The 24766-nt window shown below is 40.0% G+C and overlaps 1 protein-coding gene across 1 annotated transcript in view; it reads left to right on the plus strand.

The window, feature by feature from the left end:
* Nucleotides 1-18713: 18713 nt before the first annotated feature.
* The window catches only part of LOC149781127 (uncharacterized), a 40004-nt gene continuing 33951 nt past the window's right edge, over nt 18714-24766 (plus strand). The window contains exons 1-3 of the mRNA XM_089935235.1: nt 18714-19075; nt 23245-23523; nt 24261-24558. Of these exons, the coding sequence (XP_089791361.1) occupies nt 18759-19075; nt 23245-23523; nt 24261-24558 (894 nt within the window). The 5' untranslated portion in view covers nt 18714-18758. The remainder of the gene's footprint in view (nt 19076-23244; nt 23524-24260; nt 24559-24766) is intronic.

Consider the following 24766-nt stretch of genomic DNA (forward strand, 5'->3'; position numbering starts at 1 on the left):
TCATCGTTAATCTTTAATTCTATTTTTATGATGTATTTCTTTTTTGCTAGAAGATTTAATTTATTTATGTTGTTTAGTCTGTTGCTGCAAAAAAGAAAATGCGTGTATCTATAGCAAAGTGTTTAAGTTTGTTCAGTTTTTTATTTCAAGCTCTACAAAAGGTACCAAGTTTGTCTTGCAAGGGGATTGAAACTTTAAGTTACGCGGACGTGAAGGAAAACATACCTTTGTTACTACAATTTGCTGTCTTTGTGTTCGTTCTAATCATGCTTGCCTTATATCTTTTTGTTTTAGGATCATATTTCTTCTGATGTAAATACATACATCAATGGATAGAGGTTCACTGTACTTTTAGTTTCTTTACTTCATACAAACGACATTGCACTGTATAACCCTGCCTATGGTTAACTCTGAATTCTAAAGTCAAAACATGGGTTCAGGAAAAAATGTAACAATGTTTGTCCTATCCTCCTAAGACGAACATTGTTACATTTTTTCCTGAACCCATGTTTTGACTTTAGAACCATAGGCAGGGTTATACAGTGCAATGTCGCTTGCTTCATTCTTGAAAAAGCCGTGTGATTGTCTTTTTTTCTGAAAAACTGTAAATCTAATGTTAGAAGAAAAAAAATTCCGTGACATGTTGCAGTTCCAAAATGGGATCAAGTTAAGATACCAGAATTGTGCAAACTCAAGCTTTTATTTTATCCAAAGATTTACTGATGGAAGAAAAAAAATCGTTCTACAATTTTTTAGAGTGTAAACTTTTGAAAAAAATACGATGACAAACGGAACAGTTCGCGTAATTATGGTGACCACTGATCACAATTTTGGAGAGGTATCTTCAAACGGGAACATATTTCATTAGGGTATAAATCAAAACCAGAGAGAGAGAGAGAGAGAGAGAGAGAAAGCATGTATTCCTACTTTAAAAATATCACGACACGTACGTTTGTTTTTTTTTACGGTATATTTTCCTTATGAAAGTTTCAAAGAAACACTCATTCCACTTACATAAGATAAGATAAGAATTCTTTATTTCAAGCTACATAGTCTATACATCTAAATTAAAATACAGATATAAAGTAAAATCACTGAAAACATAAAAGAACATATAGAACATAACAATCACATCCATAGAAAAAAATACACCCTTTAAAAAATATCACAAGAGTGAACTGAAGACGCATGTGATTAAAGAGTGACCACAGAAAAGTACATCCAAACAAGTCGTGATATATTTCGTAACATGACTAACATAATTTCCATGAGTCGCCCATGGCGTGATCATTTGTGTGTTAATTTTATTGTTTGTGAAGTGACTAATGGTCAAGTACAGAAAAACGCGCCTGATCATCTCGCGGTGCGAATAACAAGTGAAACCCAGTTTGAAGCTAAGGCGGTGGAAAATATCGACTGACCAATGAAGTCACTTACAATGTGCAACAGATTGTTTGGTTGTAAATTCAGGGCAAGTAGAGTAGCGACCAGCCGCAGAATAAAAAAAAAAAAAAAGGCCGATCTTGTCACGGTGCGAAATGGTACTGAAGTCAATTCGAAGCGAAAGCGGTAAGAAAATAAGTATAGCCAATGAAATCGTTTATGATGAGTGATGAATTGTTTTTTTCTTAGGTAGTGTGGCAAAATAATGCCAACGCAAGAGCGTTGTTACCATTGCAGTGCAGACAGATTGGAGAGTGTAAACGTACAAACCCTTTGTTGCGTATTGTACCATTTCTTCTTGCCAGATCAAATACTAAACGGCCACAGTACTGGTTCGCGTTTTGAAACTGACAAACATTTTTAATCTTACTCAAACATTTTGACAAGCACACTCACATGAATAGAGACAGAAGTGTAAAATATCGGTTGGCCCAATAAAGTCACTTACAATGCGTAACACAATGTTTGGTTGTAAATTCAGAGAAAGTAGTGTAGCGACCAGCCGCAGAATAAAAAAAAAAGCAAAAAAACACGTCCGATCTTGTCACTGTGCGAAAAGGTACTGAAGTCAATTCGAAGCGAAAGCGGTAAGAAAATATGTATAGCCAACGAAATCGTTTATGATGAGTGATGAATTGTTTTTTCTTAGGTAGTGTGACAAAATAATGTCAACGCAAGAGCGTTGTTACCATTGCAGTGCAGACAGATTGGAGTGTAAATGTACAATCCCTTTGTTGCGTATTGTACCATTTCTTCTTGCCACATGAAAATATTAAACGGCCACAGTACTGGTTCGAGTTTTGAAACTGACAAACATTTTTAATCTTACTCAAACATTTTGTCAAGCACACTCACATCAACAGAGACAGATGTGTTACAGTACCAGGTGTCAGTTTTTTGTTATTTTTTTCCCTTCAAGCTAGTGATTTTGGGGTTTGTATGAAGTAAAGAAACTAAAAGTACAGTGAACCTCAAGGATGATAACCCAAGCTGTCTATCCATTGATGTATGTATTTACATCAGAAGAAATATGATCCTGAAACAAAAAGATATAAGGCAAGCATGATTAGAACGAACACAAAGACAGCAAATTGTAGTAACAAAGGTATGTTTTCCTTCACGTCCGCGTAACTTAAAGTTTCAATCCCCTTGCAAGACAAACTTGGTACCTTTTGTAGAGCTTGAAATAAAAAACTGAACAAACTTAAACACTTTGCTATAGATACACGCATTTTCTTTTTTGCAGCAACAGACTAAACAACATAAATAAATTAAATCTTCTAGCAAAAAAGAAATACATCATAAAAATAGAATTAAAGATTAACGATGACTAACCAACAAAACCGAATTTAACAAAGGCAATGACATGTGTAGAAATGCCTCTCAGTTTGAGAAAGTATTTGGATGTCATATGCCATGTACCAACAACTTGAAAAAAATGTATAAACAGAGAGAAACCTTAATTCAAAATTTAATTTTGTTCCAAATTGTTTGTGTTTTTTAGGGAATATACCTAAGCACTAATAAAGGGTGGAACAGGGAAGATACACATAAAAGCTTTGATATTTCTGAAAAAAAATGAGGTGATATTCCTACAGTTCTTAACCAGCTATATATGCTGGGACGGGTCTGTTGGATATCCACAAATAAAGAAGTACAGATTCTGGTCACGTTGCAAGTGTTTGCGTGTTTTGGAAAATGGTAAAACTTGGATACACTATTTTCTCGTGACACTTATAAAGTGAAGAGTCTGTACAACTGTCAGAAGCCAAAGTCATATAACTTTTGTACGGTTTGTAAAGATTTCCACTTTAGAAAATGTGAAGTATCACAAGTTATTATCACAAACAGAAATGGAACATAGGGACTTGACAGTTGTTGTTTAGACACCTCCGCTCAACTTCACAACTTACTTGCTCTGTCTCATATTTTGATCTTAAGGAAAGATCATCTTTGTGCAGCAACAGTGGTAACAGCAGGAGGAGACGCCGTCACTGCTGTCGAAAAAGGGTAGTTCTTTTAAAAATGCGTTTAGTATATTTTTTAAAAATATCAGATGAAGAAACGTGTGTTAAAACAGGGTTGGTAGAATGTATTCAGCGACAAAGTAGAAGTGACTGAGAGAAGGAGACAACGTTGTCGAGTGGCGTAGTTTTCTGGAGTACGTACGTGTCCCAGCGACACAGTGCCGGCGTCTCTAGCTCTCTTGAAGACACCAACTGTCTGGGGTTTTTTCTTGCAACTTTTTTCTTTCGTGGTAGGGTTTGAATCGAAGGGTCATCAAGATGCATGAGGTGTTTAAGACGCACCGCTGTCGTTGGGCTCCTATATGCTTGGCTTTCACTTGCCCTTGTGAAATATACCAAGTCATTGTGACAACAAGAGGTAGATAGGGTATATATGGAGAGAATGAACTTGGTTAAATCATTTCTGAATCAGCAATCGAGATGAAACGATCGCACGATTTCAGTGAGAGAGAAGAAGAACGTAAGAGGCAGCGAAGTGACGTATCGCCTCACACACGAAAAGAAGTGTTCGCTCAAAACGAAGACATGAGCAAACCTGAACCAACACCTTCCACGTCTGCGACCAGACATAGAGAGCCCACTCCAAACCAAAGTCCACCACTTAACCTTGAAAAGTACTATCACATTCGAGAGACGGAAAAGCGACCCTCTAGAAAATTTAGAACCACGACTTACACCTACACGGTGAAGTTTAAAGATTTCAAGTCCGACGTACCATTGGAGAAAGCAGAAGGGTTTATCACCGAGATGTGGGATTCTTTGCTCACCACACTAAAGCGACAATGTCAACCCAAAGAAGACGATTTCTTGACACTATCCATAGATCACGACAGCTTGAAATCCCCTGTTTGGATCGAGTTTAGCAGACCCGCAGAACTAACCCCTTCCAAAGTCATGGACAAGATTCAACACGTACAACAATCTAATGATCAGTTTGACATCACCGATGGTAAAGCCACACTGAAAATGGCCCACGTCTCTCCTCCTCAAGGGACTGGACGCAAAAAGGTCTTATTGGTGGACGACCTTCGCAACACCAAAACAAGTCTCGTCCGAATTAACAACCCTCAAGACCAGATGTGTTTAGCCCGTGCCATCGTGGTGGGACGAACCTATGCCAACAAGAACGACACGGTAGAATGGAAAAGAACCTGGAAAACTATTCAACGATCCGATCGAGCCAAACAACGAAATGAAGCAGAACTCCTGTTACAACAAGCCGGACTGTCCAAAGACACACCCTGTGGCATTCCTGAGATGCAAAAATTGCAAGATGCCCTAGCCCCACTTTACACCTTGAAAGTGCACCCTCAAGAAGTGCGCGGACCTCTGTTGTTTCGAGGCCAAGACTTTAAGGACGGAAAATACATTCATGTCTATTATCACGATGAACATTTCGATACCATTACTGCCATCCCCGGATTCCTGGGATACAGATATTACTGTGAGAAATGTGACCGTGGTTATAATAATCGAGAGCAACACAAACAGTGTGGATCGAAATGCCGAGGATGTTTGGCCTCTCCACCCTGTCTGAGCGAAGGGCAAAACCCATTGCATTGTCCTGCTTGTCTGCGCACGTTTGTCAGCCCTGCCTGTTACCAACAACATCTGAAGACGCAAGGTTCACAGCAGAAATGTGCTTGTCAACTCCTGAGATTGTGCCCTACGTGTGGACAAGGCATACGTACCAATAGTACCAAGGCACACGCATGTTCAGGGGAAAAAAATGTCACATTTGTCATCACATCGTGGACTTGAAACACCAATGCTACGTGCAAAAATACCAACCCCAACCAGAGAAAGAGGATGGTCACAAGAAGAAAAGCAATTTCATCTTTTTCGATTTCGAATGCATGCAAGAGACTGGCATTCACATTCCTAATTTCTGCGTGGCTCATCGAGCGTGCGAGAAGTGCATTCAAGAACCTATCTTCAGTCATTGCCCTCACTGCAGCAAGATTCCTGGAGGACGTGAAAAAATCTTTCGGGGACCAAACACGCTAGCCGATTTCGCTCGATGGGTCTTAGACCCCATCGACAAGACGTGGAGCCAAGAGGACATCGAACGTTACGGAGATTGTCATCGTCATGCCACGGTGATGGCTCACAATTTTTCCGGATACGATGGACAGTTTCTTCTCAGATACTATACGGAACGTGGCACCGAACGTCCTAAAGTGACTTTGAACGGAGCCAAAATCATTTTCATGCAAGTGGGACAAGTACAGTTTAAAGATTCGATGATCTATTTGGCCATGCCTTTGAGTCGAATGCCTAAAACGTTTGGAATGACAGAAATGGCTAAAGGGTACTTTCCACACTTTTTCAATACGGAAGCCAATCAACACGCCGTTCTACCCCCTGTACCTGAGGCTCACTATTACGACCCTGACAACATGCGTACTGAACAACGAGAAGCTTTCTACGCTTGGTACCAGGCTCACGCCTCGGACCCTTTCGACTTTCAGGAAGAAATGCTAAAGTATTGTCGTTCCGACGTGGACATTTTACGGCGTTGCTGTGGTAAATTTTGAGAACTGTTCATGGAACACGGAGGGGTCGATCCTTTGAAAGAAGCTTGCACCATTGCCAAAGCGTGTTCCTTAGTGTATCGACAACGATTCATGCCTGAAAACACCGTGGCTGTCATCAGCCCTCAAACGACCAACTTTGTCAAACGTCAATACTCGGTCAAAGCCCTACGTTGGTTACATTACTTGTGCGACAAGGAAAACAAATGGATTCAGCATGCCCGCAACGGAGGGGGTGAAAAGACCATCGGAACGTATTCGGTAGATGGCTGAGACTTAGAAAACCCAAAGATCGTGTACGAGTTTAACGGTTGCTTATTTCACGGATGTCCCGTCTGTTACCCTGATCGTAGCACTAAAAATCAGTTTTTACAACGAACCATGGAAGATTTGTACCAGGATACTTGTCAGCGGCGCCTAAAGTTGGAACAGCAAGGATACCAAGTGGTGGAAATGTGGGAACACGAGTACGATCATCGTATGAAAACCGATCCCGAGTTTAAACGCCTCGTGGAAAGTTACCAGTTCATGGACCCGCTGAACCCGAGGGATAGTTTGTACGGAGGAAGGACCAATGCCACCTGTTTGCTGTACCAAGCCGACGAAGAGAAAGGAGAAGAAATCAAATACTTGGACGTGTATTCGCTGTATCCCTACGTGTGCAAATATTGTCGCTTTCCTGTAGGGCATCCGCAATTGTTAACGGAACACATCGACCTGAAAAACATTCGACAATACGAAGGCTTGATCAAGTGTAAAGTTTTGCCTCCCACGAACCTATACCATCCCGTCTTACCTCACCATTGTCAAGGCAAACTGATGTTTCCATTGTGCCGTACTTGTGCCGAAACGTGCAACCAAGACCAGCCTTGTCATCACAGCCAGGAAGAACGTGCCTTGACGGGAACCTGGGTCAGCGTAGAATTGTTCAAAGCTCTGGACATGGGATACCAACTGTTAGAAGTGTACGAAATTTGCCACTTTCCCAAGAACAACAATACCACAAGGGTGATCCCAGTCAGAAAGGCATTTTCGCTGACTACGTGGATGCCTTTTTGAAACTGAAACAAGAAGCCAGCGGGTATCCTTCCTGGTGTCACGCTCCCGAAGACCAAATACAATTCAAAGAGAAATACTATGAACAAGAAGGCATCTCTTTAGACCACATCGAGAAAAACGAAGGCAGGCGATCGTTTGCCAAAGTGATGTTAAATTGCTTGTGGGGTAAAATGGCACAACGACCGTGTTTACCCAAGACGGAATATTTGACAGAACCTTCCCGCTACTTCCAGATGATTCACGACAAAACCAAATACATGAAACACGTGGACGTCGTTCGAGAGAATTTGATCTTGGTCAATTACGAAGAAGATCTGGACTTTGTACAAGACGACCCTTTTGGAAATGTCATCATTGCGGCTTACGTGACAGCTCATGCTCGCGTAAAATTGTACGAAGCTTTAGAACTGTTAGGGGAACGCGTCCTGTACTTTGACACGGACAGTTGCATCTACATCGATCGACCGGGTCAGCAACACCCTAACATCGAAGAAAACCGTTTAGGAGCCTGGACAGACGAACACCCCGACGACAAGATTCTAAGTTTCGCGAGTGGCGGTCCTAAAAATTACGGCTACCAATACCGGGACAAACAAGGAGAAGTGCACACGGAGTGCAAAGTGAAAGGACTGACTCTGAATTATCGTACCAGTCGAGTGGTCAACTTTGGGGTATTGAAAGAAGCCTTGCAATCGGGAGAGGATGGAAACTTTAAAGTGACCACTCACCAACCGAACAAGATTGTACGTTTACCCACTCACCACATCGTCAGTCGACCCCTGGAAAAAATCTATCAAATCGTGTACCAGAAGCGAGTGAGACTTCCCAATCACTTTACGTTGCCGTACGGTCACATCGATATTGGTCAGCATATAAAAAGGGACAACGTCCAAGACCAATAGTTCATTGTCACTACCAAGACCAATCGACAAAAATGAATCCTTTCAAACAGCAAGTATAGAGCGTAAGACTCAAGTCCAACGAGAAACTCGGGTGTGATTCTATGCCTCACGATCACATCACCAATGCAATACCACATCTTAGTTGTTATGTACTAATGCCATGACAAACTACGTGCAACCAGTGAAACTTCCAGACCACAAAACTTTACATTATGGACATGCTGATATCACCCAGTATAAAAAGGGACGACTTCCAAGAACGACACTTCGTTGCGAGGACAAGCGACGAGAAAGATGAATAACTCTACGCAGAAGAAAAAAGAGAAGGAACAAACATCATTGACCTCTTTCACCACCATACCGTCACAGCAAAGTGCGTTCAAGAAGGGAAAGGATTCAATAGACCTAAAGGAGTATTTTAGCATCCAAATGACCCAGACAGCGACCTCGAGAAAATTTAGAACGACAACTTACACCTACACGGTGAAATTTAAAGACTTCGCGTCTGACGTTCCAGCCGAGGAAGTATCAGGTTTCATTACGGATCTACTTGACTCACTGTTAGAGGAACTCAAATGTTATTGCCAAGTCAAAGATGAAGGTCGTTTGAGCCTATCTATGTATCACGACAGTTTGAACTCGCCTGTATGTCTCGGATTTAGCACACCTGCAGAAATAATTTCTTCCAAACTTTTGAGGGCTATTGAAGACGTGCGGTCGGTGAGAGAAACATTTGACATCACCGATGGAAAAGTAACTATTCATATGGCATATGTTGTACCTCCATGGGAAGAAGACGATCACTGCTCTTGATCTGCTTACCGATAAGTGTACCTAGCACGATGGACGTAACATCAGATTTACGACTGACAGGGAATACGAGATCGGAAACATCTATGCTGGGACACAAGTGGTAGCTGACCAGATTTTAAACAACGTGTGTAACGGATAGAGAGACAAACACGAACTTTCTCTTATTTGATTGTTTGTTACTTGTTTTGTTTTAACTTTTTCTTATAAACGAACATTTAATGTAAATTCGTTGCATATGAAGTGATTTTAGAAAGGAGTGAACGTTAATTTTTAACATTAGTTTGCTAGAGTCAATAACTAAACAACTCGTAAATATGTTTCTTTTATGTTCAAATGTTTATGTATTTAATGGATAGTGCTTAGACCAAAGCACAGGCCAGAGAGCCCATGTATATATGTACTTGAATAAATGTTTTGAACCCATACAACAGACTTTTCTTTATCGAGTCTCTATTCTATCTGTGAGTCTTTCTTTAGAATATTTCTGTCCTCTTTTCTGTGTGTTTCAATGTGTATTTGTTTGTTTCTGTATGTCTATGTTTGTCCCTATCAACCCTTTGTCCCTACAAATACATTTCACCCTATAAAAGGTTTTGACCCTATAAACCTTTGACGTTACCAATGTTTAATTCCCACTGATCCCCAGGTGACATTCCCATGTTCAATTTCCATGTTCAATTCCCCTTGTCGCTAGAGTGACTCAGGGTTTTTCTCCATGTTAAATTTCCCTTGTCGCTAGAGTGGCCCAAGGGGTTCTGTAATGCTAATTCCCATTGTCGCTAGGTTGGCCCCATATACTACTTACGCTTGCTGTAGATAACCAGTATTTTCAAGAATAATGTTAATTATCAATATTATTATTCATATATTATCACATCAAAGTAAATATGCCGGCAGATATTTAAGCATGTAATAACTTTTCACTGGAAAATTTTTAATAACTTGCATTGGAAAGTAGAATTCTGTCTCAATTTCCACCACCTTTCATATTAAATGACATATTTTGGTCAACCCTTCACTCCACATAGCTGTACATGGGTGGCATAAAGAAGACTGGTGATTAACCAAATATTTCTCAAAACTTGATTTTAATCAATCACCTGTTCTCTCAGCATTATCTGCTTTATAAATAGACCACAGCGACATTGTGTGAAAAGTATTGGCAATTAGCTGAGGCACTTTAAATATAACTCATTTTGAATTATTCGTAGATACTCACTTGTACGTTGAGTCAAAGTGCAAACAACAAAAATCCTGATATGCTATACAATAATGTGCCTGCAGATCAGTCTATCTTGTTTGTTCTATTTATTACTCATATGAAACTGCACTGACCCAAATCTGCCGGTGTTCAAGTACAAGTCCCCAGCTAAATGTATTGTGGAAAGAAAAAAAAGACACCCTTTTTGTAAGTCTTTGGTATGGCTCGGCCGGGTATTGAACTCACGACCTCCGTCAACCGGCGGAAGCTCTAACCACTAGGCCACCGGAGCGGTTAACAATCACACGGAGAGTCATGACGTAACAACTGTGTCCAATATCTGACAGTATATTGTTACACACCAAGGGTCCTTACTTGACCGAAGTCACAAGTTTACCCCAACTTTCCAATGACTTCCATGCAACTTCAGTTGTAAATTCGACATCTCGACGTGTCCATTATATACATAAATTTTACTCTAATTAATGCAAGACCACAGATAAACCAGCCTGCCAAATATATATCAACCGCACATCTGCAAGGTTTATCTTCATCAGGTTTCCGTACCGCCAGCCGTTCACGCCTTAGAAAATATACGAGTATCCCCTAACACTGGAAACTATTTTAATTCCGCCACCTTAAACCATTCAATGTATGCTTTCCAGATACATTTCGCCAATATAACTGCACCATATTTGCCCCATGGCGACATAAACGGTATCTGCCGAGTTCCTTCTTATTTATTCCTTTCTGTAACTTACCGGTTTCCTACCGTATATAGTGCCACTGCAGTCACACCACCAAATTACACCACTAGATTTTAATATGGACTATCTTACGACAGGGGCATTCATTCGGTTTTGGCCTGAATTCACTACTAGTTAACTATGGAGTCGTGGAAACTCATTAACACTTCACTCTGCGAATTTGCTCCTAGTAATTGGCTAATTATTTCTGGATATTTCCATTGCGCCGAATTCCAACAATCACACAGTTAATCACACAAATCTAAGAATTCCTTAAAACGGGGCGCTATAACCAATTGCGCATACTCCTGTTGTGTTGCAATATTATCAATTATACTGACATAAAGTCGGAAGGTCGACTACACAAAAAAGCATATTATATTCAAAGGGGTATTAAGGGGGGAGTAGTAGAGGGTATTGATCATGGGGGACATGGATCTGACAAATGGTGCTCATGTTTCCCTTGCAGTTGAGTGCATTTTTCTAAACGAATCTTGTCATTGCTAGCTGCATTTTCTATAGATCATGGCTATAGATTCAAGAGTTACTGCACGTTTTGACTGGTTAACTTACGGTTGGACATGCACATAGATGCAGTGTGTGACTGAAGTTTATGGATGCAGTTACTCATGCAGCTTTTAGTGATTTTGCTGTGAAACTTAGTCCGTATTATAATTATCCTCAGAAAATTTGAATGTTGACCAATAATTGTACTGGCGCTATTTTCAGAAGAGTTGTGCCCCTTGTTTGGCGCTACGATCAGTAACTCCGTTGTAACCGTGAAACCCCCTGTAGTGTAGAGATGAGATGCGGGGAAGGCAAGTAACCCATATTTCCACTTCTTTTACTTTTATGTTCATTTGTTTTGTTTTGTTGGGGATTTTATCTACAAGTTTACGACAGTAAAATGAACCCAGTTAGGTAGAAAAACTCACTGTCTTTTGATTCAAAAAAGCGATGTCACATGATTCCAGGTGTGTATTTGTATACTGAGTACAGTAAACATATGTGATCATGAATTAAAGCAAAATATTAATCTAATGAGGTAAACTCTGAAATAATTAGGTCACAGTGACCTTCTGCTGTAAAGGAACATGTTCTACTTCGTCCTTATTTTCTTCTTGTGGTCTGGATTTTTTGTTTTTCTTGACGGGTATTGGTTCATTATTTTTGGAAGACCTATCCTCTTCTCCTCTTGTTTCTTTATTTGGATCCCTTTTCTTCTCAGCCATTCTGGAGCCCAGTCGTCAATTTTTCTGACAGATATAGCAAGTATCTTGACTTTATCTCGTGAGGAGGAGTAGTCCGTCGTTTTCTCTGAAGTATACTTTCGTATAACACTTCTAAAAAGCTCTGACCAGAAGCTCTATCTCTGTTGGCTCTTCCATTTTTATTGCTTGAGAGCTGAATGAATACCCGAACCCTAAGACACTATTCTTATATGCAGGGAACCATCTGTGTGTAAAATCTTGTCAAACGAATTTAGCAATCAAGATGAAACAATCGCACGACTTCAGTGAGAAAGAAGAAGAAAGTAACATGCATCGACGAGACAAATCGCCTCGAGACGAATTGTTGGCTCAGATTCATGCCAGCGATTTCGAAGACGATATGAGTGAAACTGAGTCAACGTCTTCCACGTCTACACAAAAAACCACGAGATCCAGCCCCAAAGGAAAGTCAGTCCGTATCTCCCGAACATTATTACCACATTCGAGAGACAAAAACGCTCGTTCAGAAAATTTAGAAGCTCCTCTTAAACCTAAACAGTGAAATTTAAAGATTTCAAGTCTAAAGTATCACCCAGAACATATAAAGATTGATAACTAATTTCTCGAATTTCTTGTTAAAGACAATGAAACGACAATGCCAAGCCAAAGAAGGCGATCGTTTGAGACTTTCCATTCATCATGACTGTTTGAAGTCACCCGTTTGGGTAGAGTTTAGTACTTAGGCAGAATTGACAACCTCCGAAGTCATTGACAACATTCACCAATGGAAAAGCTACACTTTAAATGGCTCACGTTTACCCTCCGAAAGGGAGCAGACGTAGAAAGTGTTGTTGGTGGAAAACTTACTAGACCAGATGTGTTTAGCTCGAGCCATCGTTTTGTCAGTCGAACATATGCAGACAAGAACGACCCCGCAGAATGGAAAAGAGCCGGATAAACATTCGGACCGATCCGAACAAGGAAGTAAAGCTGAACTCTTGTTAGAGCAGACAGGTCTATCGAAAACACCGCCTGTTTCATTCATGAAATGAACTAACTTTAAGAGGTTTTTGTTCCTTGCTACACGTTGAAAATGTACCTTTAAGTGATTCTTTGACCTCTGGTGTTTCTAGCCCCCATTTTCAGAGAGGGAAATACATTCAAGTTTTTCATCACGAAGAACATTTCGATGCATTGCCGTATCGCCAGATTTCTTGGAAAACAATGTGACGATTTTGACCATTTGACGTTCACTAATAGATAATAAAGTCTTGCCGATCCGATGTGGACATTTTACAACGTTGTTGTGGAAAATTTCGACAACTGTTTATGAAGCACGGAGGTATCAATCGTTTGAAGGAAGCCTCTACCATCGCCAACGCGTTCTTCTTGGGGTACGGCTGACAACCCGATATCGCCCGGTATAAATAGAGGAAGGATTTCCAAGACTGACAGGTCATTCCGACTCAAATTGCTTAGCTAGAAAGATGATTCATTTTACACAATGTCGAGGGGTTCAAGTTTAGTGATAAACTCGAATGTGATGATGTACCGTGCAATCGCATCGATTCCTTACACCATCGATACAGCACTTCATTTCCACTTCTCTACAACTACTACTACCACTACTACTAATATAGAAAGTAACGTTGTGCATGTACCAGTCACTACTGTACACCTTGACTGGTTTTCATAGTCATGTGAAGCCGTGCGTCTACCACCCTAAGGATTTTACCCATGGCTATCTTTTCACAGAGTATGCAGACGAATCCTTTACTTGACAGACATTTTCAAGGAAAAGGCGAATGTACATTTTGCACTCTAAATTCCAACTTGAATGAATTAGTAATTCAATTTTCTTGACTCAGTTTCACATGGGGCTTACACTTTATTTGTAGTAGGGACCGCTCACTTGGATAACATGGATAGATTTGAAAAATATGGCGTTTGAAGCGTGTTCCGGTCGACGTTTGGAGTCCTGTTCGAGCAGTTCACGCCTTCCCACTCTCAGACAAGCAAAGACGAGTGTGTTGGTCGATTCTCACTTCTCTTGTAGGCAGGTGCCTCGATGAGCGTGATGTCTTGTGTGGTGTATTAATCTCCGCCGAGCGTCATATTGCAAAACAGACTGTATCAAATGAGTGCGTACGTGGTTTTGATTCCCACTTATTTTAAAATCAATACTGTTGCTTGGGGCGTTTTTATTGCCCGAAAGTCAAACATAATTAAGAAGTACACTCTGTGTGCATAAATGCGTGAGGGATGATGCTCTCTTTCCTGCACTCACAATCAATTCAATATCTCACCGATTGTGAGCATAAATTAGTCGCACGCGCCCATTGGGCGAATTGCGACTCTAATTAAAGAAAAAGGAAATCCGAGTCGGGTTCCCATCATTGACTAGAGAAGAAGAAGAATATGTCAGGACACCACTAGGCGAGAACAAAACGGTCAGTAGTTGTTTGGCATTACCAGGTGCAATGGAGGAAAAACAAAAGGACATTTTTCGAGCCAAAAGATATTAGAAAAGTGATATCTATAAAGTTGACCAAAATAAATTGTTTGCAAGTGTTTATTTGTGTATGTCCTTCTTTTGCTATATAATGTTTAATATAATGTTTAAGTTGTGCTCCTATATATAATAAATTTGCTTGTGTGATTGTGTAATTATTTGTTTGTGTGTGTGTATGTATGTGTGCGTGTTAGGTTTCAGTGTTGTGTTTAACACATACTACTCTTGTCTGTATGATAGTGTGTGTCTGGTATATTTTGTGTATGCATGCGCTTGTTTCTTTATGCTTTTGTCTTTTAGAAAAAGTTTCCCCTGCTCGAAAATGTATTGTTATGGGTTTTTTGTTTGTAATAGTGTATGTGTATGTAAAATGTTGAGATAGTTATTATTCATTTGGATGCTTTTAGTCTTGTATGTGATATGTATTTAGTCTATGTGATGTTTTCCTTCACATTCGTGCTTCAAGCATATACAGTCGTACAAGAGAATAAGATGGCATAAAGGTTATAAGAAGCATTAGAATATCCCGTTGGACACTAAGCACCCGTTGGACACTGAGCACCCGTTGGACACTAAGCACCCGTTGGACACTAAGCACCCGTTGGACACTAAGCACACGTTGGACACTGAGCACCCGCTGGACACTAAGTACCCGTTGGACACTAAGCACCCGTTGGACACTAAGCACCCGTTGGACACTGAGCACCCGTTGGACACTAAGCACCCGTTGGACACTGAGCACCCGTTGGACACTGAGCACCCGTTGGACACTGAGCACCCGTTGGACACTAAGCACCCGTTGGACACTGAGCACCCGTTGGACACTGAGCACCCGTTGGACACTAAGCACCCGTTGGACACTGAGCACCCGTTGGACACTGAGCACCCGTTGGACACTGAGCACCCGTTGGACACTAAGCACCCGTTGGACACTGAGCACCCGTTGGACACTGAGCACCCGTTGGACACTGAGCACCAGTTGGACACTAAGCACACGTTGGACACTGAGCACACGTTGGACACTGAGCACCCGTTGGACACTGAGCACCCGTTGGACACTAAGCACCCGTTGGACACTGAGCACCCGTTGGACACTGAGCACCAGTTGGACACTAAGCACACGTTGGACACTGAGCACCCGTTGGACACTAAGCACACGTTGGACACTAAGCACCCGTTGGACACTGAGCACACGTTGGACACTGAGCACCCGTTGGACACTAAGTACCCGTTGGACACTGAGCACCCGTTGGACACTAAGTACCCGTTGGACACTAAGCACCCGTTGGACACTAAGTACCCGTTGGACACTGAGCACCCGTTGGACACTAAGCACCCGTTGGACACTGAGCACCCGTTGGACACTAAGCACACGTTGGACACTAAGCACCCGTTGGACACTAAGCACCCGTTGGACACTGAGCACACGTTGGACACTGAGCACCCGTTGGACACTAAGTACCCGTTGGACACTGAGCACCCGTTGGACACTAAGTACCCGTTGGACACTGAGCACCCGTTGGACACTAAGCACCCGTTGGACACTGAGCACCCGTTGGACACTAAGCACCCGTTGGACACTGAGCACCCGTTGGACACTGAGCACCCGTTGGACACTAAGTACCCGTTGGACACTGAGTACCCGTTGGACACTAAGCACCCGTTGGACACTGAGCACCCGTTGGACACTGAGCACCCGTTGGACACTAAGCACACGTTGGACACTGAGCACCCGTTGGACACTGAGCACCCGTTGGACACTAAGTACCCGTTGGACACTGAGCACCCGTTGGACACTAAGCACCCGTTGGACACTGAGCACCCGTTGGACACTGAGCACCCGTTGGACACTAAGCACACGTTGGACACTGAGCACCCGTTGGACACTAAGCACACGTTGGACACTGAGCACACGTTGGACACTAAGTACCCGTTGGACACTGAGCACCCGTTGGACACTAAGCACCCGTTGGACACTAAGCACCCGTTGGACACTGAGCACCCGTTGGACACTAAGCACCCGTTGGACACTGAGCACCCGTTAGACACTGAGCACCCGTTGGACACTAAGCACCAGTTGGACACTAAGCACACGTTGGACACTGAGCACCCGTTGGACACTAAGTACCCGTTGGACACTGAGCACCCGTTGGACACGGAGCACCCGTTGGACACTAAGCACCCGTTGGACACTGAGCACCTGTTGGACACTAAGCACCCGCTGGACACTGAGCACCCGTTGGACACTGAGCACCCGTTGGACACTAAGCACCCGTTGGACACTGAGCACACGTTGGACACTAAGCACCCGTTGGACACTAAGCACACGTTGGACACTGAGCACCCGTTGGACACTAAGCACCCGTTGGACACTGAGCACCCGTTGGAAACTGAGCACCCGTTGGACACTAAGCACCCGTTGGACACTGAGCACCCGTTAGACACTGAGCACCCGTTGGACACTAAGCACACGTTGGACACTGAGCACCCGTTGGACACTAAGCACCCGCTGGACACTGAGCACCCGTTGGACACTGAGCACCCGTTGGACACTAAGTACCCGTTGGACACTGAGCACCCGTTGGACACTGAGCACCTACTCGAGCAAGTAGATGTTCAATGGTATATGTTAAACAGAGTAAGAAGGGAAGCGACAGGCCTCCAAAGAGCAGATGAAAGAAGTGATGGAAGAGGAAAAGGAGAAGATAAATACTGTTTTAGATAAGGAGAGAAAGCAAAAGACAAAACGAGAGGAAGCAAACAATCTGGAGCGCCTGATTGGAAATTGGCTCCGAAATATAGGAAACGTTTAGGAAGGTGGGACATACCAAGTGGCGAACAAAGTTTCTAGACAAGTTAAGCAGATGGCGGAAGAACTGGAAGAAATAGAAAACAAATCACATCGGCGCTTTTCAGGGCCACTCATTTAGCTTGAAAAGATATACTTTCACTCTTGTCACACACAAAAATGTCTTTATGTTGTACATATTTGTCTAGTATGCCTATGCTTGTTTGTCCCCATAAATCGTTCCGCCTTATAAGCCCTTGTGCCTCATACACTTTTCTGCCCATAAATATTTATGTCCCATGCTATCATTCCTAATGCAAACCTACATAACCATTTAATATAGATTTTCCAATACTTTCTTAGAATGACGCATATTGAGGTCAACTCAAACACTGTTACTAAGTCTCTATCCACCTGAGGTCAGCCACCTGTAATAATGTTACCTTTTGAGGCTGTAAACTCCGCCAACTGAAATATTAATTTCTCGTTTGATGCTCGAGTGTCTCCCCACTCCCATGTTAATTTCCGTTTGAGTTCCAAATTCTCCCCCCCCCCCCACCCCCATGTTAATTCCTGTATGAGGCCAAATGGCCCCATGTTACTACTTGAATGATCAGATACCTTTTCGAACGAATGCAATTATAGGTATCTCATTTAATCAAGGAAAAACAAACAAATCCAAGCAAACAAATCGGCAAATAAAGCAGGAAAACTTAACAAACAAAACAAATTAACAAACAAAACTATTGCATACAGCCTCAAGGAAACGAATATCAGCCTAATATGCCGTGAACTTTTAGTGTAATATAGGCACTAGAAAGGAGACATGTTTTGATTTTTTTACATTAAGAAATATATCTTATGTTGAATGTTACATGTCTCAATTTCAACCAATGACCTACATTGTTATTATTGTTGCTATTATTATTATTACTAGTAGTAGTATTAGTAATATAAGTAGTAGCAGTAGTAGTAGTAGTAGTAGTAGTGTGTGTGTGTGTGTGTGCAAGAAGAGAAGTGATACTGGTATTAAGACCACCATTATCCTTAAAATCATCACATTTCTTTAGCAACAACGACCCTGTGTATTTCAAAAATATATGACGTTCAGAAATCATACATATCTTACATAAAATTTATATTATAATGTAATTTTAATACATTCCGAGATTCTAGTGGTCAATTTACTCTCTCTCTCTCTCCCTCTCTCTCTCTCTCTCTCTCTCTGTCTCTCTCTCTCAATGTTTCGCTCTGACCGTGAAACCAAAGTTTTTACTGGCGAAATACCATATGGTGGTCTAAATCTGGATCATGTAGTACGAGGAATGCGTCATTGTTTGCACTTGATAGTATCACATACATCTGTAACACGCTCATGGGGCCGATAAAGACACATAAACAGACCTAAAATGGAAACGTTTCTAAACACGATTAATGAGAAATCACGTGATTATATCACTTCACAGTACTGTTCCATCAAGAGATAAATTAAATTCACTGAGGATTATTCACTTAGTCCAACATGGCTGAAATACGATTGCACACGCTGTATCTTATATTAGTAGTGGTTGTCGCTCAATCGTCGGGAGCGCAGGATGATTTTCTTAATAAAACCATCCAAGCATTATTTGATAAGGTTTTTTCTTTGCAAGTTAAAAGAAATGAACCATTTATTCCTCCTCTGTTCTGGGAAAAGCACAAGGGAATGTATGAAAGTGACGTGAAATTCTACTTCCATGGCGGACCAGATATGACGTTATTCCGACAAATCTTCAAAGTTTATGACGACAACATGTTTGCAACGACCTGGATTACGTCGTGTCTTTTGGAGGCATACAAGTAAGTTAAACCTCTATTTTAGGACACATCACATCAATGTGTTGTTCTTAAGATTTCAAATGTAAAATATGGAGCAAGAAAATAAAATTTGTTTTACTTATTTTCTTTACCATCCTTGTAAAACTTTTCGTTAAATAAAAACGTATGTTACTGATGATAGTTACAATTTGAAGTTTTTATCATTTCATTTCATCTCTGGATATTTCTACCTGAAGTAATCTTTCTATATTGACTTCTCTAGCCAAAATATTTCGGCAGCATGCCTTTTTATAATAAGTAGAGACTTTGGACATTTGATTGGTCAAGTTTAACATCTCAGCTAAATTTCAGACAACATGCGCAAGCTAATATTTTATTCCAGATCTTTAGGTTGATTATTTTGGTTTAGATGTCCACCGAAACCATAAATTTAGTAATCAGGATATTACTTTTCTTTGCTTTCTGCAAAATCTTCCCATCATTAAAACATTTGATTTACTACAATAAACACAAACTCACAACCTGCGGAAAAAGACAATGTGAAATGGTTCATTCTTCTTTTCATTATCCGCATTTGTCAGGTGTTCTTTTGAAGAAAACAATTTCAGCATAAAAGGTTAAATATTCACCACGTCATCCTTTGTTCAGCATGTTCAATGGAAGTATTGTCGTATGTAATTTTGCATTGCACTTATTTTCTACATTTATCAAGTTAAAAAAGACAGGAAATGTATGTTCGATTGTGCCGGATTATCTTCCTTTCCTTCAGAACATATATTCAAAGGAATGTATTTATTTCAGCCAACGTAAAATATGTTATTTTCTCACCCGTTTACTGAAAGATTTCATGAAATCGCTACTGCTTTAAAGAACTTTTACGGTAAGTATATAGCCAAGGGATTTAAATAAAATGCACGCGCCTTTACAAACTTGTCCGTATATCGTCAGTGTGATGAGTTTAGTCGCTTTAAAAGTAGCTACGTCTCCCTCTCTCAAACATGAACTTGGACACTCTAGGCCACCTGTTCATTGTGTGAGAGAAATTCTCAATGTCTTCCACCGATCACAAACTATTTAGGTACCTCATTACAATGTCTCTGAAACGTCTGTAGAAAATAGACCACCTGGGATACCCCCAGATGACCAGTGGCCAGTGAGCAATCAAGTTGTTGTTCCCAAGTGACATCAACAGGCAAGTGTTATTCTATTCCATTAGACTCTCTTGGCTGGTCACTTAGTGGTCAATAAGACGAATCACAAAATTTTGAATCATTTTTATTGGCCGAAAATTAATATTGATGTTTGTAAATACCCTAGATTTTATCATACTTGTCAAATGGTAGAAAAACACAAGAAGATACCTAAGGTTCATTTGCAACCTACCACTGCATTTGACGAACCAGTTAGCAGATTAACGGCCTCCCTCAGATCAAGTTAAGCAACCAATACTAGTTGACCATAATGTGTGTCCACAAGAACTTAAGGCAATTCCTTTCCGGAATATTATTAATAAAACCAAAGTAAAAGCTTTGATTTTTTTTTTCTTCTCACATTTGGCATTCCCAAATCAATCCATTCTGATCAAGGTTCAAATTTTATGTCAGGTATTTTCCAACAAGTTATGAATCAATTAGATATCCAATGGTTTAAGTCTTCTGCCTATCACCATGAAAGTCACGTGACTTTGGAAAGATTTCATCAAACTTTTAAAAATATGATTAGGTCATATTTATTTGGTATAGGAAAAGGCTAGGACGATGGTGTTCATTTGCTGTCATTTACTGTTAAGGAATTAGTTCTAGAATTATTACGTTTTACTCTTTTTGAATAATTTTTGCAAACACTGTTCGTGGACCATTGAAGCTATTAAAATAGACAATTCTTTCAAATGAAAATTCCAAGATTTTTCTTTATATCTCTGATTTCAAGTATCAGTTGCCAAGGTTAATGAAGTGTCAACAGCTAATCTTCACCATTCTCAGTTAAAGGAATGACAGAAGTAAATGGATTTTCAGCGTGGTGATAAAGTTCTGGCTCCCTTACACATACCTAAAATTCCTATTCGGACTGAATTGTATTGTCCTTTGTCATATAAATATGATATAGGAGTATGTTCATAGAAAGAGCAAAGTTAATGTCAATCAATTTAGTTGTATATATCCCAACAAGTGAGTATAGAAACGATGGAATGCAATCTGACTTCAGTGCCTTTGCCTTAACAAATCTTCGGAATTCAGAAATATTGTTAAAAAAATCTGGACCACAAACTTTCACATCTACAACAACAGGAACAGGAGTATACTAAACAGCTATTGTATGAATATCGGCACTTATTTCCTGACGACCCATATAAATCTGTTATGACTTTGAAATTGTCTATTACAAACCTGTGAAATAACACTATTATAGGAAGAATCCTCTCAAGCAGGAATATTTGTTTTTAAAAAAGAAATTCATTATATGCTGGAAACTGAGTGTATAAGACTAAGTCAAATAACTGGAGTTTACCTTTGATTCTTGTGCCTAAGTCAGATAATACATACTGCATGTGCACTGACTAAAATATAGTTACCAATATAGATTAATTTCCAATGCCAAGAATAAATGATTCAAACGTTTAATTAAAATGATAACATCTGGTCTAGATAAATGTGACACGTACATCGATGCCATCATCATCTTCAACGATAACTTGGGAGAGCACTTAGGAAACCATTCAGAAATCCTTTCAAAGACTCAGTGATGTAAATGTGACGGTTAATTTAGTTGAGAGATTTGCATTGCTTGCGTCACACTTTTAGCATATGATGTGTGACAAGGTCATGTTAATCTTGTAGAGATTAAGGTCAGGTCTATCTCTGATTTCGCAGTGCCTATAAGTGAAACGAAACGGATACTATTTTTGGGTAAGGCTTAGTATTATCAGAATTTTTTTCTTCAAATTTCTAAATAATTACTGATCCTCTGACAAATTTGTTGGGTAAGAAAACCAAGTTTCATTTATCTGACAAATCTCAATAGGCCTTTGATAAACTAATGGCCATAGTTAAGAGTGCACCAGTTCTCTCAGCTCCACATTTCAGCCAATCATTTCAAATTTATGTTGATACAAGTGATGTAGGGCTGGTGGATTTAAGATTCAATAAGATATCGATGGTGCGGATAATCAGGCGTGTTATTTTCCAACAAAAATGAACAAGCACAGAACAATTATCTCACAAATGGGAAAAAATGTTTGGCTTTTGTTATTTGCTTTACTACATTTTGAAGTTTGTATTAGTTCAGTTGTTCTCCAATTGTTGTATTGAGTGATCACATTCCACTTATTTTCCTTAACAAAATGATAAATAGAATTAAGAGATTATTAAGATTTAGCTAAATGCTGCAATAATACAACAGGGACTTAAGACTAGTCAGCGGAAAAGATAATGTTATTGAAGATACACTCTCACGTATATAGAAATAACATATTGCTTTATTTTGTCTACATATTTTGGAAATGAATCTGAGTGGCATTCATAGGCCATCGTCCTGTGTAAGTTTGATTTTATTTGTTTTAGTATCATACGTGGTTTATTTTACAAATATATACAAGAAAGCTTTATAATATAAATATTTCTCTTTCTTCATGAGGGGAGGTGTTATGTATATTTTAATTGTATAGATAACTATTGTCCGTGACTGTAGGCTGTTCTTTAGATAATGAAAACAAAAGTGTATATATCTAACTTTTGCCCATGAGTTGTTAGTTGTAAATAGAACGTTTATATAGCATTGGGGTTCGTACCATTCTATACCCAGTCCTGTTTGCAATTACTTTTGAATTTTCCGTTGGATTGATTCTTATATAGGTAAAGTGAACAATGATCAGACTTGACAGTTTTGTTGTTGACATCAGATAGAATTCGAGATGAATTGTTTGTTTAAAGTGATCGTTGACTATTTTAATTAATTGAGAATATTATTTAGTTTTGGACGTGTGATAGGACATTTAGAAATATTTGTGATTTAATTCACAATACTTAATTTTCACGTTGAATTGTGGAGAAATAAATTAAGTTAGATTTTACTTAAATGGTTGATTTTTCTTTGTGTTACATATTTTAAGACCTGGAGTCCTACCAATAATATTAATAACAATATCATTTATTAAACTGTACTTTCATCCATGTCCTTATGCACGCAAATAGATTTGGAAATGGTCCTAAACCATCCGAAGAACAAATTATGTCGGCAGTTGCATCCCTCCAGAATTATCACGACAAGAACAGAAACTATTCGAATTCTCTCATGGCGTTTTGGCCACAGCATTATAACAGCACGAGTAAGACGTGGATAAGTTACCCGGACAATCTTCATTACTTTTTCGATCTGGTGGGAGACGTTAACTGGACGAGATTTGAGAGGATACTAGAAGACCTTGGCTTCAGTGATATAGCTTTAATAATGGAACGACTCCTTAACATTAGGCAAGTAAATGTTTTAACATCTAGGGTCAGTTGTAGCAGTCCAAGCAAAACACAAACCTGCATGAAATGCACTAAAATAAGGAATGCAACTCACAATATTTCATAAGTACGAAATGAACATGTTTTTCAATCGTTCGGGGAGGGGTATGTGAGATCATTTTCCTTGGCAGAAAAAAAAACCGCATAACTCGAATTACCTTCATAGAAGAATATTATAAGTATTTTTGAAGTGTACTAATGTTCACACTGCCACACGTGTGCGCAACCTTTCAAAACGGAAGATACTCCGTGGATCTGAGAATTAAATCCGTGGATCTGAGAATTAAATCCGTGGATCTGAGAATTAAAAAGATCGCATGCAGCTGCTAGAAGTCTAGTATTAGTGAAATGCTTTCCCAGGGTTAGCGAAAATGCCGAGAAGGCGGGTGGGGGAAGATGGTGTTTTTGCTTGTAGGAAGCAGAAAATCTACACGTGGTTGACTTTCTTCATTGCTATTAGAGTTATTTACAACTAGCATAATTTCGCGATTGTATCTAACCTAGACAACAACTTGGTTTATTGGTTTAGGAAAGCATGACAGAAAGTTTCAATGTAAATATGAATATTATTTCAAGTATTGCTTTTGAAAGATTCTTTTGCATCAAAGAACACTCTTCATAAAGATAAATTTCTCTCTGAACGTTTGATTTCTTGATGTTGATTCTAGTACATGTTACTTTGTTTGACTTTTTGCCAGGACTGGTTACCTATATGCTTTTCTACTTCCGCCTGACTTTGACGACACCTTCGCGAATCTAGGTCTAGGATCCCTTTTAACTTCTCTGGCCGAGGATTTGCCTCAGTCTTACCAACAATGGCGTTCTCAGAACGCAAACATCTCATCTATATTTGATGCCTTGAAAAAAGTTGCCTACAGGCCATTGTCCAAAGATTATGCCGTCAATCTCATAGACGAGAGGACATATGTTTTTCTCAGATTCTTCCTAGAAAAGCTTCAAAAAGACGGTCATGATATAGCTCTCGTGCCCACGTGGGTATGTAACCGTGATTTGCATGTATTATTATTTAAAAAAATTAATTTCTCGACTGTCTATCGATCTAGTGTGTGTGTGTGTGTGTGTGTCTGTTGGATTTTAACGTAGCTTTAACAATGTTTCAGTCATATCGCTACGATATCTGCAGTGTGGCAGTTTATAGTGATGACTAGCACTGGGGTATCGTGCCGCAGACATGTAGCATGAT

The sequence above is a fragment of the Sinohyriopsis cumingii genome, chromosome 15, assembly GCF_028554795.1.
Source record: "Sinohyriopsis cumingii isolate HCF-2022 chromosome 15, ASM2855479v2, whole genome shotgun sequence".
Classification (NCBI taxonomy): domain Eukaryota; kingdom Metazoa; phylum Mollusca; class Bivalvia; order Unionida; family Unionidae; genus Sinohyriopsis; species Sinohyriopsis cumingii.